Below are 17,537 nucleotides of genomic sequence, written 5' to 3'. Positions count from 1 at the left end.
GTGGCACTTGGGTATTTTTAGCTTCTGCTGCATTGCATGAAGAGCTGGGAATGAGGGGTGTGGACACCCAGCCACTAGAATGTAGCAGCCCGTGCTGTGCACGCTGCTGGCGGGATCACAGCTGCTGGAGAGGGAGCTCAGCAGCCTGCAGGGAGCCTGCTGTGGGGAAGCTGCCTGGACCAGGCCAGTGGCTGCCATGGGACCGTCTCGGGGAGGCAGAGCCCTGTGATGGTGCCTGGGGCTGCTGGTGCAGCAGCAGCCTGGCTGGTGGTTTTGGTCAGTGCCATGGGCATGGGGCAGAGCAGCTGGGGTGCTGGGCAGCCCCTGGACACCAGTCTTTGTCTAAAGAGCATGGGGGCAGCCGGGTAGACATCAGGTTCTTACTCCTTTCCCCTTCCCACCCCCAAACTCAGGTGGTACTGCAGGGTTTGGGTACGGGTCAGGAGCGATGCTGGCTGTCGAGGAGGCTCCAACACGCGGCAGCGCTGGGGCGGTGTGTCCACTTCATCCCCATCACACCTCGCAGCAGTGTCTGGGGGAGCCTCCCTCTGCTCCTGCCTTTGCAGGCATCACATGGCAAGTGTGGAAGCTCTGTGATCAGTCCCCTGTATGGGGCAGATGGTGCTGAGCTGCCCAGCCATGGGGTGGGAGCCCAGGGCTGCTGGAGGTGGGGAAGGTGATGTGGTCTCACAGGCCATGGAGGGAGTGGGGCTCTGGGTGTGTGATGTCTCCCCTGACTGGGCACTAGGTGCTGGATCTTCTGCCCTGTCCAGCCAAGCCTGACCCCTTCTGCTGTACCTGTCCCGGGTGCTTGGGCCCAGTTTTCTCTTGTCTTCACCCAGAGCTCTTCTCCATTCTCACTTGCTCTGTAGGACTCTTATTCCATAATTTCCTAGCATCATCCTGGCCCCCTGTCCTAGGTGCCCTTTCCTTGTCCCCACCTGCTCTCTGCAGCTGCCATTCCTCTTCTCTGCTGTTCTCTTTGCAGGTACCTGGCACAGGCAGGGTGAGGATGTTGGACTTGGCACAGACCCCGGGCAGTCCTGCTGGCCATGGGCTGCTCTGTGCCCTGGGCAGTCGTGGGGAAGATGCTGCTGAACTTCACTGCTCCTAAGCTCCCTGCACATATGCTAAGGGAGGGTCGAATGGTTCCTTCAGGTTCCAGTGGACCCAACCCTGCTCTTTGCTGGAGGGCTCGGAGAGGGTCAGGGGCTGGGGTGGCTGGTGCACCTTGTAGGCTCAGCAGTGGGGCAGAGGGGAGGCAGTCTGTTGAGGACCAGGGGCAGGAGCCACTTTGCCTCCCATCTCCTGGTGGTGTTTTCCACTAAGTCCTGAATAAAAACTGGAAAATCAAGTGAAATTGGGACCTGTGCAATGCAACCATTTTAATTTAAGAAAGCACACCGTTAAGGTCCACCCTAACCCTGGCTCTGCCCTCTTCTGGGGTCATGCAATTACAAGTGCCCTCTGTTAGCCTTTACAGCTCTCTGGGGAGGTTTTAAACATTTTTTTTTTCCCTTGACCTTCTCTTTGACAGTAGTTGGACACATGGGAGAAGACTTCATGCTCCAGCTGCTGCTGAGGGACTCGCTTTCCTGTATGAAATGTAATTTATAGAAGATTCCTTGGGGAATAAAAAAAATGTACAAATGTTACATAAAAGTGTATTCTGAAAATGTAAAATCATTGCAATCATCCCCAAAACCATGGCAGCTGAGGGAGAGTGTGCAGAGGCACAGCTCCAGCCATGAAGCATAGGGGGTATGTGGCAGCTGCTTGGGGACAGTACCAGAGGTTGAGATGGGTATCGTCTGCCAGGACCTGGAAGTCATCACCTTCCTTACTCCCCCTCCGAACACCCCAGGTGTGCATGTAAGAAGAGATGTCAAAGAGGCTGGTTGATGTAATATGATGGTTTTCTTTAGCCAGAAAATGTTGCAGCAAGAAGGAGGACATGTATTCTGGGAATGTACAAGCCAACCTGTGATGAGGCAGGACTATGGAGATCTTGAGGAACCACCTGTTAAGGACATGGAGTCTAGGAATAATTATTATTTCCAAATATCTCAGTGCTGAAAAGCCTTTAAGAGGCATCACAGGGTAAATAAGCAACTGAGGTGTTGGGTGAGTGCTCATGGAAACGGGGTGCTGGCAGAACAGCTCGGTCAAGAAGGCTCCTGGCCCAGAGGCATCCCTGATGCCAGACGTGTTGGGGACTTGCCCTTCAATTGAAGGGTTTGATAAAGTGGTTTCTGAGCAAAGGAATACAGGCCACTGGGCTTTGGTGGGATTTACTCCAGAATTGTGAAGCAGCTGAGGAGGTGTTGGGAATCACTAATAAATAGCATTAGGGTACATCACCCATCAGCGCCACATCTGTGGAAGGGGAGGTGTGGCAGGTGTGAAATTAAGGCCTGTAGGTTTACTTGGGTATTGAGTAAAGCACTGGGAACTAGGATAGACCCTTTATAAAAATACTGCACTGGGGAATAGTTAACATGGTCCTTGCAATCTGCTGGGGGTTTTCATTGCAGAGGGGAGATGGGCTGGGCTGGCTTCCTGCTCATGGGCTCCTAAACAACTGCTGACAGAGTTTTCCAGAGAATGCTTCTATAGGAGTCAAGCACTGTCCTGTCTTTCTGGGGGCTAGTGACTGGCTAGAGACTAGGAGGCAAAGTACAGGGAAATGTTTGCTGTCAGAGTGCAGAGCAGGGGAGAAGGCACCAGCTGGTTCCTGCAGGTATCTGAGGGGCTGAAACAGTAACGGAGTCTGAAAAGCTGAGGAGAAGCCTTAAGGTGTTCCAAGTATGGGGGAACCAGCCACACGTGTACCTTCTCCTGGGGCTGTCCCTGCTCCTGGATGAGACAGTAAAACACTGGCAGGGAGCTTGGTATCTGCCTTCAGGTTGTCCCAGGGCCATTTTCAGTGGTTTGGAAAGGGAGAAGGAACAGAGCAGAACCCCTCCTGAGGTTGTGTGGTACCTCTCTGGCAGTGTGTGCTTTCCCACTGCTGCCCCAGAGCTGGTGGGGTTGCACGAGGTGCAGAGAAGGACAGGGCAGTGCTCTGAGAGTTGGCCCAGCCTGCCTGTGAGGTGACAGTGACTTGTCACCTGTAGTGTAGCCGGGCCAAGAGAGCTCTTGGGGGGGAAGGATGTGATAGAACGGCAAAATAGTGGGTAGACTGGGTGGGTAACCAAGAAATCCTCCTTCATACCTCCACACCTCAAGAGCTAGAAGCCCCTTAGGACAGCAGCATGAGGTTTAATGGGCTGTCCCATAGCTTACAGGGTTGCAGTGCTGAATGGTGTTCTGGTGCCCACGGTTCCAGGTGGGTTTGTGCAGCTGCTGGCTCCCATGGCCCAGATGCAATCCTGCCACTGCAGTCAGCCTGGGCAGGAGGGAGGCAGCGCCCCTGCCTGCCCTGCTCCACTCCTGCCTGCTTAGAGTGGCCCTGGGCTGATCCCAAGCTGCCAGAGGGACCCAGCCTGCCTTGCCCGCCCGCTGCGGCAAGCGGCCGGGCTACGACTGGCCTGCTGTAGGTTCCTGGAGCTGGGTGCATCTCCCCTGTGAAGGAGTGTGAATGTGGCAGCATGTCACTGCGGGCTCTTGCTGCAGAAGCAGTGGCCAGTAGCCCAGGGCAAGCTGTGGGCAGCCTGATGGCTCGAGCAGGTGTGTCTTGGGCCGCTCAGCCTGGGGCTCGCTGCTGCAGCCGAGCTCCCTGCGGCGCGGGGTCCCCATCAGCGTGAGAGTCCATCAGCCCCTCGCTGTTGGGAAGTAGGGGTGAGGGTTCCCTGTGACACAGGGGCACTGTGGGGATGGTGGGCTCCTGCCTGCCATCAGGGGCTGGCCAGGCTGCCCAAGCTGGCAGAGAGTGTGCTTTGAAGCCGTGCAGGAGCACTGATAACGCTGGCACTGCTTTCTCAGGCTTTTCCTGTTGACGAGAATCCAGGATAAACTGAACCTCATCAAGGGGAAGTAGGAAAAGCCCGTTCCCTGCCTCACAGCAGTGTCCCCAGCTCTGACTGCAGACTTCTACTCAGCAGCAGCTTGCCATGGACTTGTAGGATTGTGACATCGAGCCTTTTCCCCTCAAGATAAACCCAGCTGCTGAGGGTGCAGCAGGATTTCTGGGGCTGGCTGAGCCTCATGCGCAGGGCAGGTGATGAGGAGGAGCCTGTTTCCCTGCCCCTCTGAGCTGTGCAAGCCCTGCTGTGAGCTGCTCAGTCCCACAGGCTGCTGTATGATGGCCCTTCCATGGCACAGCCTGTGCCAGAAGCTGTGGGCTGCTCAAGCTGGAGGCAAGTGCTGCTGGCTGGGCCCAGTGCTGCTTCCCGGACACAGCGGGCTGCAGTGCCTGATGCCCACAGCGCATCCCATGGCAAAGTGCTGCACTGCTGGCTTGAGGGGCCTGCAGCTCTGCCTGGGAGGTGTGCTGGGGTGGACACATCAGTGCTCCCACTGCAGTGGGCATGCCTAGAGGCTGGAGGGGCAGTGGGCATCCTAGAGGTGATGCAGGAGGAGTAGAGGGATCGCTTGCATGTTCACAAACCAGCTCATGGTTGGTTGTATAGAGTATTCAACTTTGTGTTGCGCCAGGGCTGTGGCAGGCTGGAATATCTTCATCAGCAATCACTGGACTGCCCTGTCTGATCTCCCTGAGCAGCACAGGCATGAGGCAGGCCCCACAAAGTAGGTCACAGTTTGAGGCCTGATCTCCTGAGAGCTTTATCAGTCCATCTCCTGTGGGCTCCTGCGACGTGCCAGTGGCGAGCAGGACCTGCCTGAGCTCTGTGCCTGGGTTGGACCTGTAGGTGCAGACAGCAGAGGGGGCAGGGGGGAGCTTCGGACCACTTGGGCGGCTTGTGGCGGTGGGAATCATGAGCCAGTTCTCAGCACTCCCTGCTCCATGCTGGCTTACTGGGGTTTGCTGGTGTGTGCAACGAGAGGGACCTGCATCCCCACGCCTGGCCAGCATGGCTCAGCTCCCCTGGCACAGGCTGCTCCAGGTGCCTGAGCCAGGGACTCCTGTCCTGCCAGGCAGGTGACATCGCCTGCCCTTGGCCAGCACCAGAGTTGTGCTCTCCAGACCTGTTGTTGCTCCTTGGGTGGTCTGCCTGGAGGCAGGCAACCCCTTGTGAGACTCAGGGCTACAGGCTGGGAAGGAGTAGTGCACCCTCCTGCTGTGCAGGGATGCTGAAGATTTGCTTTCTGCCTGGTATCTGCACTTGGCTGCCGTTCAGTGCAGAAGCAGAAGGAGATCCAGGCTCTTGGGGGGCTGTGAGCTTTGTAGCTAATCCAGTAAGTTGTTCCAGCTGATCCCAAGCTCGCAAGATCTGAGGAATGCAAAGGCTGGGACTGTTCCTGTTGCTCAGCCTGTGGGCTCAGAGGCAGTGTATGTAGTGCTGATATTCTTCTGGCCCAGCAGAGGTTCCCCTTAAGTGCTTGGGTGCATCCTGATGGCCTGAGTAATAGAGCACTGAGCTTGGGCTGGTGCTGACCCACCAGCAGTGAGCCAGGCCAGGGATGGCTGCAGCTGCTGCTGTTCGTGGCCAAGCTGGGTGTTAAGAGGAGCTAATCAGATGGCTGTGGGTGAAAAGTTTGCTGTCTCCTGCGAAGCCTGTGGGGTTTGCTGTCCTGCTGCAGGGCTGGAAGAGCAGCTCAGACTGCCCATCCTGCCAGCACAGCGGGCAGAGACCTGCCTGGGCACCTGGCAGTCCCACAAGGCATGATGCTGGCTGTGGCCCCGGTCTCAGGCAGGGAGGAGGGGTGCAATGTGCTGGCTGAGAGCGCAGGCAGGGCCGGGCTGCTGGGCATGGGGACTCATGGCTAGAGCAGCCCAATGCTTTCCTGTCCTTGCTGCACCCAGTTAAACTTCTGTCCACCCCTGACACATCCCTTGCCCTCTTCCCCTCTGGCAGCTGCTGCAAGAGAAGCTTCTGGTGCCCTTTGTCCCCTCCAGCCCCGCTGTCCCAGGCTGCTCTCAATGAGCCGGGGTCGCTGCTCACCTGCCTGGGCTCCTTTCCATGCTGTGTCTGGTAGGGCCTGGCAGCACTGTGGCTGGAGGCAGCCTGGTCCTTTCAGTGCTCAGGGGTGGAAAGTGAGGGAAGAGCTGATGCAGGTTCTGCTCTCCTGGGCCAGAGGGAGCCCTGGTGCCTGACAGCGCCTGGGGAAGGTGTGGGTCTAGCCCCTGCCCCAACCTGGGGGCAGTTTCTTGCAGCTGGAGGCTGCAAGGCATCCTCAGTTCCCTCTCCCCACCCTACCAGGACAATCCCCAGCTCTGGACAGTGGGCAGGAGGTGGCCTGGGCACATGGGTCACCAGGGCTCTCAGCAGAGCAGTGTGTGACCAAAGGCAGGACTGTGCTTGTGGGCACAGCACAGGGACCATCCACCTCCGCCCTGGACCTGCGTGGGCTGGTGGGGGACCAAAAGGCCTCTACCTTGTCAGGCTCCATCAGTTAGGGAAGGGGGGTGTCTGCTTGTGGTGGCCCATTAGCCATAGACCCCCATGTGTTGCTCGCGCTTCGCCGGGTGACGGGAGCGCCGCTGGCGCTGCCCCTGCTGTTCCCGCGTGTGGCACCTGCTTGACCTGCCGCCCCTCTGTTCTCTCTGCAGCCGCCGAGTGTCAAGGCGCTGAGCCGCTCCCCGATGTCGGATGCCTGGGAGTGCAAGGCAGAGGAACCCTGTGCCAGTGGCGAGGAGCAGGACGAGGTGCCCCACCAGGTGATGACCATGGACATGAGTGGCCAGTGCCAGTGCCCGGAGAACGAGCCCAGTGGGGCTCCCCAGAAGCGGACGAGCACCCAGAATGGGATGCAGGACAGTGGGGGTGGGGGCACAGGGGTGAAGAAGAAACGGAAGAAAAAGGATCTGGGAGAGCAGGAAGGGGGAGAAAAAGCAGCTGTGGAGGTGAAACCAAAGAGGAGGAGAGAGCCTAAAGAACCAAAAGAGCCTAAAAAGGCTAAGGAGCCCAAGAAACCGAAGGAGCCCAAACAGAGGGAGGTGGCCAAGAAGCCCCGGAAACCTCGGGAACCCAAAGCCGCCAAGGAGCCTAAAGACAAGAAGAGCAGCTCTGAGCCTGGCCCCAGAGCAAGACCCAAGAAGAGCAGGTGGGTGGTGGTGGTGTGCCCCTGTCTCTGTGCCTGGTGTGGGCAGGGCTGTGGGCTCGCAGGAGCTTCAGCCAAGAGCGTTGTGCTGTGCCACCATGTTGCAGGGCGTGTGTGCTCCTCGTGTTGAAGGCAGGACGTGGCTGGTGGGTGGCCAGGACCAGTTCTGGCCACACAGAGACAGGACAGCTGGGTGCCCTTTTGGGAATGAGGCCCTACGATACCTCAGATCCAGCAGAAGGTCTTCCTTGGCCCCTCCTTGGCCTGGCCTTGGTGCCAAGTGTCTGAGGGGGGGCAGAAGGAGCTTGGGGAGGTGTCTCACCAGGACAGCGAGGTGCTGCATGGCACAGGGCCTGCCATTCCTGCTTCAGGGCCTGGACAGAGGGTGAGTGGGTGAGACGAAGCTGACCCTGGGCGAGCCCAGCCTGTCCCTGCTGTGCTGCTGTGGGGCTGTGCTGGCAGCCAGGGCCAGCAGCGGGGGGGGCTGAGGATGCCCTTGTGCTGCACAGCCCAGCGCTGCTGTCTCCAATAATTCCTCATCCTTTTAATTAACGGGCTGATTGGCCAGAAGCTCTGATTTCTTTTTAATTGGGAGTGTGTGCAGATAGCAGAGCAGGTCTCAACAGCACCAGCAGCGTGTGGTTCAGTGTCGTGGCCTGGTGAGAGTTTTGGAGAGCTCTGTACAAAGGGGCTGTCGATTGGAGCTGGGCCCTTCTTGTGTGCTGTAAAGAACCCCTGGGGTAAACATGTTCCTACCAGGAGCCAGCTGGGAAATTCTCACCCAAACCTTTCTTTGTTAGAAAGCACCAGCTTGGAAGAGCTTGTTGAGGGCACTTTGGTGGAATGGTCACCAGAATGGGTGTCCCAGGGTCTGTGTGATCTACCCACTGCTTCCTGCCATGGCTGCCCATGTGCAGGGCAAGAAACAGGTCCTTCAGAGCGTGCTGGCAGCCAGACCTGGAGAGGCAGGGCTGGGGGGCTGGCACCAGGACGGCTGTAGGTGCCACTGGCATGGGCTGGTGGTCAGCAAAAGAAGTTGTGGGGCAGCAGAGCCGGCTGGCTGGAGCTGAGCAGGGCACGAGCTGGGTGCTGTGTCACCAGCGGGTCCCTGTGCTGTGCAGCACTGTCACTTCTGGTCTTCCTCAAGCCTGGGGGAGAAAGCCACGGCCCTGCCTTGTTGTGGGCTGGTGAGCAGAGTAGATGGGTATGGACAGCTCAAGTGGACAGTGCCAGGAGAGACGAGGGGCTCCTCAAGGCTCTGAGGAGGGGTGCAGGAGGGGCTGGAGGTGGAGAGGGATGGAGAGGGGCTGCAGGCAAGGAAGGGAAACCTGAAGCCCGTGTAAAGGCAGCACTGGGCTCCGAGGAGGATCCTGGGATGAGGGATGCAGCTACCAGCTTTCCCTAAGGTCACCTCTGCTTTGCTGCTAAGAAACTGCCGTATGGGCAGTTCACAGAGGTGAACCAGCCCTGTGGTGGGACCTTTGGCATCAGACCAAAGCAGGGGAATCCTGGGGAAGAGCGGAGCATGGAGGCTTGAGCTCCTGGAGGCACTCATGGATCTTGCCCAAGAGCTGGTTTCCACCCTGTCAGGTCCCTTGGCTGCCAGCAGTGCCTTCACAGGGTGCCAGGAGCAGCGGTGCCATCTGTGTGGGGAGCTGGTGGGCGGGTCACTGCTGAACATGGGAGCTGTGGTGGGGTGAGCCCAGCTGCAGAGCTGGACACCCTGGTCCCTCCTGCAAAGGCACAGCAGGGTCTGGGGTGCTGGGAGTGGAGCTGGAAGGGGACCCACTTGCTGTCCCGTGGGGCAGCGTGCAGCGCCCTGGTGAAGAGGTCACTTAAGGCAAAAAAGAGCAATTAATACAACTCCATAATGCACCATGTGGCCAGAAGAAACCACAAAGCTCTGTGCCGTCCTGGAGCCTCAGCCCATGGCGCTTCTTCCCTCTCACCTGCACCTTCCAGGAGGACCTGGGTGCACCCACACTGCTTGGAAAGTCCAGCCTATGGGTTCCCCATGCAGCTTCCCCCCCTCCACAGCCCCTCACGGAGCCTCTTCTTGGGCTGTTTCCTCAGTCTCTGGGTCAGCCATCAGCAAACCAACCCATGGGAGGTGGGTGGGGGCACCCATGGGTGGCAGATGGGGGCACCCATGGGTGGTGAGGGGGAAGCTCTGTGGGGAGCAGGGCGGGGGGCAGCACAGGGAGGGAGCGGCAGGCAGGGCGAGCGCTGCGTGCGGGTGGAGTGATTGCTGGGACTCCTCTAAGTGGCAGATAATGGTGGCCTAATTTCTTCTAAATTATTTCTAATCAGAGCCAACTACTGGTTCATGAATGAAACAGTTGTTAATTGTGACTTACAAATCAATAGCCTGGGAGTTACTGCTGGGTGGAAGCGGCGCTGGCGGAGCATTGTCGGGGCCTCTCGCTGCAGCAGGGTGCACGGCCAGGTCACAGAATCACAGAATCACAGAGTCTTAGGGGTTGGAAGGGACCTCAAGAGATCATCGGGTCCAACCCCCCTGCCAGAGCAGCTCCCTATCTCATATTACACAGACAGGCATCCAGACGAGACTTGAATCTCTCCAGAGAAGGAGACTCAACCACCTCCCTGGGCAGCCTATTCCACTGCTCCGTCACCCTCACTGGGGAAAAGTTCTTCCCCATGTTGGTGTGGAACTCCCTGTGCTCCAGCTTACAGCCATTGCCCCTTGTCCTGTCCCCACAGACCACTGAAAAGGGGATGGCCAATTCCCCCTGCATCCCAAGTCTAAGATATTTATAAACACTAATTAGGTCCCCCCTAAGCCTTCTTTTCTCCAGGCTGAACAGACCCAGCTCACTCAGCCTTTCCTCATAGGGGAGATGTTCCAGGCCCCTAATCATCTTCGTTGCCCTTCTCTGGACTCTCTCCAGAAGGTCCCTGTCTTTTTTATAGCAGGGAGCCCAGAACTGGACACAACACTCCAGGTGGGGCCTGACCAGGGCAGAGTAGAGGGGGAGGATCCCCTCCTGTGACCTGCTGGCCACACTCTTCCTGATGCCCCCCAGGATCCCATTGTCTCTCTTAGCCACCAGTCCACACTGCTGGCTCATGGCCAACCTGTCATCAACCAGGACTCCCAGGTCCTTCTCCACAGAGCTCCTTTCCAGCAGGTCATCTCCCCCAGCCTGTACTGATACAGTCAGTTGTTCCTCCCCAGGTGCCAGACTCTCCACTTGCTCTTGTTGAACCCCATCTGGTCTCTCCCTGCCCAGCTCTCCAGCCTGTCCAGGTCTCTCTGGATGGCAGCGCAGTGTCCTGTGTGTCAGCCACTCCTCCCAGCTTTGTATCATCATTGTACTTGCTGAGGGTGGATACAATACCCTCATCAAGATCATCAATGAAGATATTAAACAGGACTGGACCTGCCTGAAGAGCAGAGCTCAGTGCTTGGTTTGCTGTCCCCAGGCAGTGAGCCTTCTCCTGCAGCAGGGGTGAAGCCTTGACAGGGGTTTGGAGCTGCTGCTGTGCTGCTCTGGGTTGTGGGGGGGGCTGTGACTGAGGAAGGGGCTGGCAGGGACTGGCACCATCTCTTTCCAGTCTTTCCCTGGACAGTGTTTCCCCTAGCAGGGTTCCTTGCAGAGGGGAAGGATGGACACTGCGTGCTTCACCTTGTGCACCCAGGTTGTGCTGGGTGCTGGGTGTGGGAGGAGGCCAGCAGGATGGCTGGTGCTTCTCAGGCTGGGCTGGAAGGTTTGTTTCCAGGGAGCCAGGAAACAGGTTGCCTCTGGAGCCACTGGACTGTATCCCTGACTTTGATTTGTGAGTGCTCTGCTCAGAGCAGGCACCTTGCTGCCCTGGCCTGCCTGGGGTTGGTGGTGCCCACTGGCACTGTTCCTTTGGTGCTGGGAGGCCTTAGTCCCTCCCTGCCCCCCACCAGGCCCAGACAGGTGGGGCCTGTCATAGCACTGTACTGGAACTGGATGGAGAAACACGTGATGGTGATTCCTGAGCATCACCAACTGGGATCCCCAGTGCTGGGGGAGGCCCTTGAGCTGCCTCTGGGTGATCCAGTGGGAGCAGAGCCCTGTGTGGGTGCCTGCTGGCTCTCCCCAGGATCCCTAGGACAAGATCTAACTGTCAGTCTGTCTTGGCAGCAAGGACACCCCTGTGGAGAAGAAGAAGAAAGGGAAGAGGAAAAGCGAGATATCAGTGGACAGTTTGGATTTGGATCAGGATCTCCTGAGCCCATCTGTGCAGAGCCCAGAGGAATCTGGGGAGTCAGCTGACAGCCAGGTATGTACAGAGCCTCTGCTGGCTGCCGGTGGGGAAGCTCCCAGCTGCCTCTGACTGGGAGAGGAGCTGGCCCCCGGGGTGCAGCAACTGGAGAGCACTTTAAGTGGTGTGGAGCTAAGCTCCCCTCTGCTCCAGGGTCTGCTGCTGCAGCTCAGCTGGTGGCACTGGGTGTGTGCACGCTGCTGCAGGACCTTCAGCTTTGGGTCTCCCTCTTGTCCGTGGCTCCTGGCAGCTCCCCTTGGCTGGCACAGCACAGGGGGGAAGGTTGCAGGGCTGGAGAGCTGCTCAGGGCTCCGCAGGGCTCCTCTGCTTCAGGTCTTGGGGGTGTGTGGGTCATTGACAGAGACCTCAGCACCGCAGTGATGGGTTTACCTCCAAGGGCTACCTGTTCTTCCCACCACCCCCATCCCAGGGGCAGGGGGTGGGCTGGAGATCAGGCAGCCCTAGGGCTTTCTCTCCTCTGCTCAAGCAAGGAGGAGGTACTTGGTCTGCCTGTCTCCCCAGTGACTCCTCTTTTCATCCCATCCACAGAAACGCCGCTCAGGAAGGCAAGTGAAGAGAAGGAAGTACAACGAGGACCTGGATTTCAAGGTGGTGGATGATGATGGCGAGACAATAGCTGTGCTGGGAGCTGGGCGAACCTCTGCGCTCTCTGCCTCTACTCTGGCGTGGCAGGCAGAGGTAGGACTGGGCGTGGGACAGGGGTGACAGGGCCTCCCACCCCATGTCCCACAGGGGGTCAGTGCTGAGGCTCGAGGGAGTGGGGGATCCCAGCTACCTTCTGCAATTCTGGGATTTGAACTGAATCCTATTGTACTTTAACATGCACAAGGAGAGTGCGAATGTGCCAGCCTGGAAGTGTGCAGGCTGGTTCTGCAGAGACTGTGAGTGCACAAAGGGATGGGCAAGAGGTGTGCAGTCCAGCTTCCCCTCTCCTGCTTGGAGACTAAGGTCTCTAGAACATGTCCTGTAGCTGCACATATCCCTGAAGGCATGGCCTGCCCATTGCCATTCCCACCTGTGGCTCTTGTCTCTGTAGCTCCTGTCCCTGAGGTTAGTCTGTTATTTAGGCTCTGCTGGTTGAGGGCTCTGTAGGTGTCAGGGCATTGTTTTCTGCCCATGTTGCTGCTCTCCATCAGGGTCTCAGAGCGCAGAGGTGCCCAGCCCCATGTCTACCAGCCAAGCTGAGCTGCTGGGCAGCATGGGAGGCATCTGGGTGGCCTGGCAGGGAGCATCAGGTCTCCACACAGCTGGGGCCTTGCTGCCCTGCTTCAGCGCTGGCTCCTGGTGGATGCTGGCAGCTCCTTCCTGCTGGTCTGCCTGTTGGATCTGACAGCTCCTTCCCTCTCTCTGGTCACTAACAGATACTAATAATGGTCACTAATTGTTCTCATAGTGTTCCTGAGGCTCTCTCTAGTCCCTTCTCCTCAAGGCTTTGGGGTGGGTATTAGATCTTCTGTTAGACCAGTAAATCAGAGCTTGCCTGATGGTCCCTGCGCAGCCGCACAGCCGGGGCCGTGCTGCCGGTGCTGCCAGTGCTGCTGCCCAGGGCCATGTCCTGGCTGGGCTCCTGGCAGTGGGCTCTCCAGGGGAGATTTTTGTGGCAGCAGGTGGGAACAGGTTGTCTTCAGCTTGTGTCCGTGCTGCCGCCCTCTTAGACCTGGATTTCCACCTCAGCTTGTCCAGCTCCAGATGAATTATTAAGGCTGGTGTCTGATGGCAGCAAGGCTCTGCTGAGCACTGCTCTGGGCTCCTGCCAGCAGGCTGTGGCTGCTCCCAGGGTCAGGACTGACCCAGCAGGGCAAGATGGGAGTGCTGAGGCCTCAGGGCTGCTCTCCCCACAGCCTGGACTGGCAGCTTTGGATGCTGGCCAGCTCTCTGGGGTAGTGCAGCACTCCTCCCATAGCCTGCCGACTGCCAGCGATGAGCCACAGACCTGTGTAAGCCAACCAGGCTGTGGGTCAGCATGGAGCTGCCAGCCACGCTGCACCCGAGGTGGCTGCAATGGCAGCACGGTGCCCTTGGCTGTGTTTGCACAGACCCTCTGTGGCCAGGGTCAGGCTGGAGCCTGGCAGTGCCAGGGTGGATGCCCAGGCACAGGGAAGCAGGCATTGCACAGGGCCTGCAGCAGGAGCAGCTCTGTGTGCTCCCCTTGCCCGCCAGCCTGGCATGGGGCAGAGCTCCCCAAACAAGGCACAAGTCCCACTCTGGGCCCCAGGGTGCAGCTGAGGGGCCCAGACAGAGCTGCTGCTGCAGTGCTGGGCCCAGCTTCCTGCCCCGTGCCAGCACAGGGGTGCCAGGGCAGCCAGTCGGCTGAGGGCTGGGCTATGGAGGGGATGTGGCAGCCCTGGGCACTGCCTTGGCTCCCCCAGACCCTTCTGGGTGGGTGGTGGGAGGCACCAGCTGTCTGTCCTTCCCCAGACTGCCCCACGCCTTTCTTGGAGGGGATCCTTCTAGTCCTCAGAGAGACATTGCAAGGCTGCTTTGCCTTGGGCCAGATTCTGCTTCTGCCTGAAGGGAATAAAGAGTCCTCCTCCTTCCTGCTCTGCTCTTTGCTCTTCCTCCTGTGTCCATCCATCTCCCAGCCAGGGCATAACTGGTGTTTCTAATGCCCAAGCTCCACATTTCTGCTGGCAGTCCTCTCCCCTTGATCTTAGTGTGGCTGCTGCAGCGTAGGCAGGCAGGAGCTTGGCTCTCCTGTCCCTTGGTGCTCAGCAGGGCTGGTTCTGCCACAGCACGTGGCCAGGAGACCATCACCCGTCTCCCTTGCCCTGTGCCTGCTGTCTCAGAGCTGGAAGCAGGACAGTGGTATGGCCATCTCCAGCAAAGCTCGTGCTCTGCATGAGGGGCTGTGCTGGGAGCCTGTGGGTGGCCGCAGAAGGCGCCTGCAACCTCGTGAGGTGATTTCCTCCTGGCAGAGTCGAAGCTTGCAGAGGGGAGGAGGTGGCACTTTGAGCCTGCCAGGAAGAGCTGTGTGGGCAGCAGTGGGGCTGAGGTGCTGTTGCCCGTGTCCTGTGGCTGTGGGCAGGCAGCAGCCAGAGAAGACACCCATGGCAGGGCCCAGCAGTCCTGCTCCCTGATCTGCTGGGCTCTTGGGGCCATTCAGCACTACAGGGTTTTGTAAGTGCCAAGGCAAGTCAGGGAGCTGGCACAGAGAGTGCCTGAGAGCAGGAGATGTGCCTGTTTTGATGTGTTTCCTGTGTTGAGCCTTTGGGCAGAAGCACCCAGGCTCTCTTTTGGGGAGACTTGCCTCCATCTCTGGATGCCCTGGTCTAGCTCGAGGGACCAGAACAGCTGAACATGGCCATGCTGTGGACTTGCTGTCCTGGGGAGCGCAGGCAGAGGGCAGGTGTAGCCAGGCTGGCAGCACCTGCCCCCTCACACCCAGGAAGGGTTCCCTGAGCAGCCCTCTCCCAGCTCCTGCTGTGCTGGCTCTGCCTGCCTGGTGGGCTGGGAGAGGAGCAAGTGGCCCCTCTGTGCTGGGTGGGTGCTGGAGGCCACAACACAACACAAAGAGCCAGGAAAACATCGCTCTGCTCTCCTGTCCCCAGGAGCCCCCCGAGGATGATGCCAATATCATTGAGAAGATCCTTGCCTCCAGGATGGTGCAGAAGGAGGTGAGTAGCAAAGATGTCAGTGGGGCTGGAGGTTGCTGGGCAGAGGAGAGACAGGACCTGGCTGCCTTGTGCAGCAGGGACATGAGACATGGCAGCAGTTGGTGCTGCTGTGCCGTTCCTTGCACTTGCTCTTTGCGGGCTGTGGCTGGTGTATGTCTGGACCTGCACCTTTCAGGGCTGGGGATTAGTGTGGTGCCTCGTGGGGCCTGGGCTGATGCCCAGGAGGTGTTTGAGTTCCCTGTGCTCACATGGGGGGGGTCTCACATCGCATTTGCTGGGGCCACTGAGACTCTGGGGCAGGCAGCACACTGAGTGCCTGGCCATCTTCTCTGGCTGTGGGGCTGAGCCTGGCTGGATGTCAGGGCAGGGGTCACCTCTCTGTGCCCAGGCCACAGAGGATGCCCCCAGTTTCTGCACAGGCTCTGACTGTTGCTCACTCTCCTCTTGGTTTCAGGCTCATCCCGGCGGCCTGGCGTTTGAGATGGAGGAGTTCTACGTTAAGTACAGGAACTTGTACGTGCAGTGCTGAGGTGCTCTGTGCTGTGGTGCTCTGTGCCGTGGTGCTCTGTGCCGTGGTGCTCTGTGCCCTGGCAGTGGGCCCTACACATGTGGGAGCGAGGGCTGTGCGCTTCCACCTCCGTCCCATCCCCAGCTGCAGCCCCAGTACCCATCCCACTGCCCCGCTCCTGCTGGGCCAGCCCCGGCCATGGCTTCCTCTGGGTGGGGGGTCACAGGGCTGGGTGTTCCTGGGTCACTGAGGCATCCCTGCTGGTCGGTGTGGTGGGTGGGATTGACCCCGAGGCTTTTTGGTCACCTCCTGTTGATTTGTTTTCCCCTCTGCAGCTCTTACCTCCACTGTAAGTGGGCGACTCTGGAGGAGCTGGAGAAAGACCCCAGGATCTCCCAGAAGATAAAACGCTTCCGGAACAAGCAGGCTCAGATGAAGCACATTTTCACAGAGGTGGGAGTCTAGCACACCAAGGAGCAGTGCTCAGCATGGTGGCTGAGCGAGCCAAGAGCTGAGTGCTGCCTCTGGCACCTCCCTGCCCTGGAGACACCAGCTCCAGGGCCAAAATTGAGGGCTGGGGTGAGCAGGCAGGGCTCGCTGTGCAGCTGTGCCTGAGCTCAGCTGTGGCTCAATGATCCTGGGGTGCTGCCCAGGCCCTGCCTGTGCCCTCTTGCTGGCACCATGGCCATGCCCAGGCAGTAACGTGGCACCTTAAGCTTCCAGGCTGGTTTTGAACCAGGGCACAGGACAAGAGGGTGAGTGGGTGGGAGTGCTGGAGCCAAGGGACCACTGCAGTGGCCTGAACACCATGGTACTGCTGACAGAAGTATGGGCAGGGTGACAGATGTCATTTGCCAGGCACTGCTGGAGGTGCTTCCATGCTGGAGCAGAGATGCTGTGGGAGAGCATGCGCTATAAATACATGGGCTTAGGACAGCTCCTGCCTGCTCTGCTCTCTAAGCAGATCATCTTGTTTAATATGAAAGGTGTTCTGTAATTTATCTTGCTGCTCATAGTTGTTGGATCTCCTCAAACTTCCCCTCACCAGTGTAAGTCAGACCAGTAGGCTGTGGAAGTTCCTCCATGGATGTAGCTGGAAAGCTGGGGGTGTCCCTCCAGCTTCTCACTCCCGGGTCTGTTTGGGGTTTTTCCCAGAATGCAAAGAAAAAGCCCGTGTTGGAACACACTGTACCAGTCACAGTACAGCAAGGAGCAGATGCTCTTCCCTGTGACTAACTGGGGCTTGGGGACCTGTCCTTATAGAAGCCTTTGTTTTTCTCCTTCCCAAGCCTTAGACGTGTCTCTCTGAGGACCACTGCTCATCTAAAGCCCACTCCTCCCCAGGTGTTCCTGGCAGGAGGATGAGTCCTGGCCTCGTCAGTGGTTGCTGCTGGTGGCTGCTGGGGGGAGAGAGGCAGAGAATGAGACGCCATCCCTTGCAGAGGAGTGGAATCCATCGGGTGCTTTGAGTAGCTTTGTGCTGTGGCAGTCACGGCATGTGAGCTGGAGCATACAGCTCAGGGCTTTGTACCTGGGGGGCAGATGAGCTGGAGAGGATGTCTCTGCCTCCCAGCAAGGGCAGCGTGGAGCCTGCGGAGCTCTAAAGCAAGAGCTTTGCCTTCTGCAGGGCTCCTGCCTCCTCCCTGCCCACAGCCAGATGTCTCATACCTGCATCCAGGGCATTTGGTGTGCTGCACACAGCTAGCAGCATCCTGGGGACAGATGTCCTGCAGCTGCTTCCTCGTGCCTGCCATCTGTCTAACCCTGGAATCACCTTGAACTTACCTCTCTTTTTACTCTTTGCTGTTGCAGCCTGATGAGGATCTGTTCAACCCAGACTACGTGGAGGTAGATCGAATTCTGGAGGTAGCTCACACAAAGGACCCTGACACCGGGGAGGTGAGTGGCCGCATCATCTGCTGGCCCCGTGGAGGGAGGGAGGCTTGGCAGGAGGCTCAGGCTGTGCATGGCCTGTCATCTCTGTGCATCCTGAGGCCTTCCCAGCTTCCCAGCCTCAGCCTTGTCCCTGGGGT

At 58.6% G+C, this 17,537-nt stretch overlaps 1 protein-coding gene across 1 annotated transcript in view; it reads left to right on the top strand.

The window, feature by feature from the left end:
• Positions 1 to 17,537, top strand: part of CHD6 (chromodomain helicase DNA binding protein 6) — a gene marked incomplete at its 5' end in the record, with an annotated part of 83,613 nt that overhangs the window by 33,061 nt on the left and 33,015 nt on the right. The window contains 7 exon segments of the mRNA XM_084271339.1: positions 6,614 to 7,107; positions 11,241 to 11,379; positions 11,911 to 12,060; positions 14,931 to 14,996; positions 15,451 to 15,509; positions 15,840 to 15,957; positions 17,317 to 17,403. Of these exon segments, the coding sequence (XP_084127465.1) occupies positions 6,614 to 7,107; positions 11,241 to 11,379; positions 11,911 to 12,060; positions 14,931 to 14,996; positions 15,451 to 15,509; positions 15,840 to 15,957; positions 17,317 to 17,403 (1,113 nt within the window).

Source organism: Gallinula chloropus (assembly GCF_964237585.1).
Source record: "Gallinula chloropus genome assembly, chromosome: 16".
Taxonomy (NCBI): Eukaryota; Metazoa; Chordata; class Aves; order Gruiformes; family Rallidae; genus Gallinula; species Gallinula chloropus.
The sequence above is the reverse complement of the archived record's forward strand: the minus strand, read 5'-3'. Positions and strand labels throughout refer to the sequence as shown.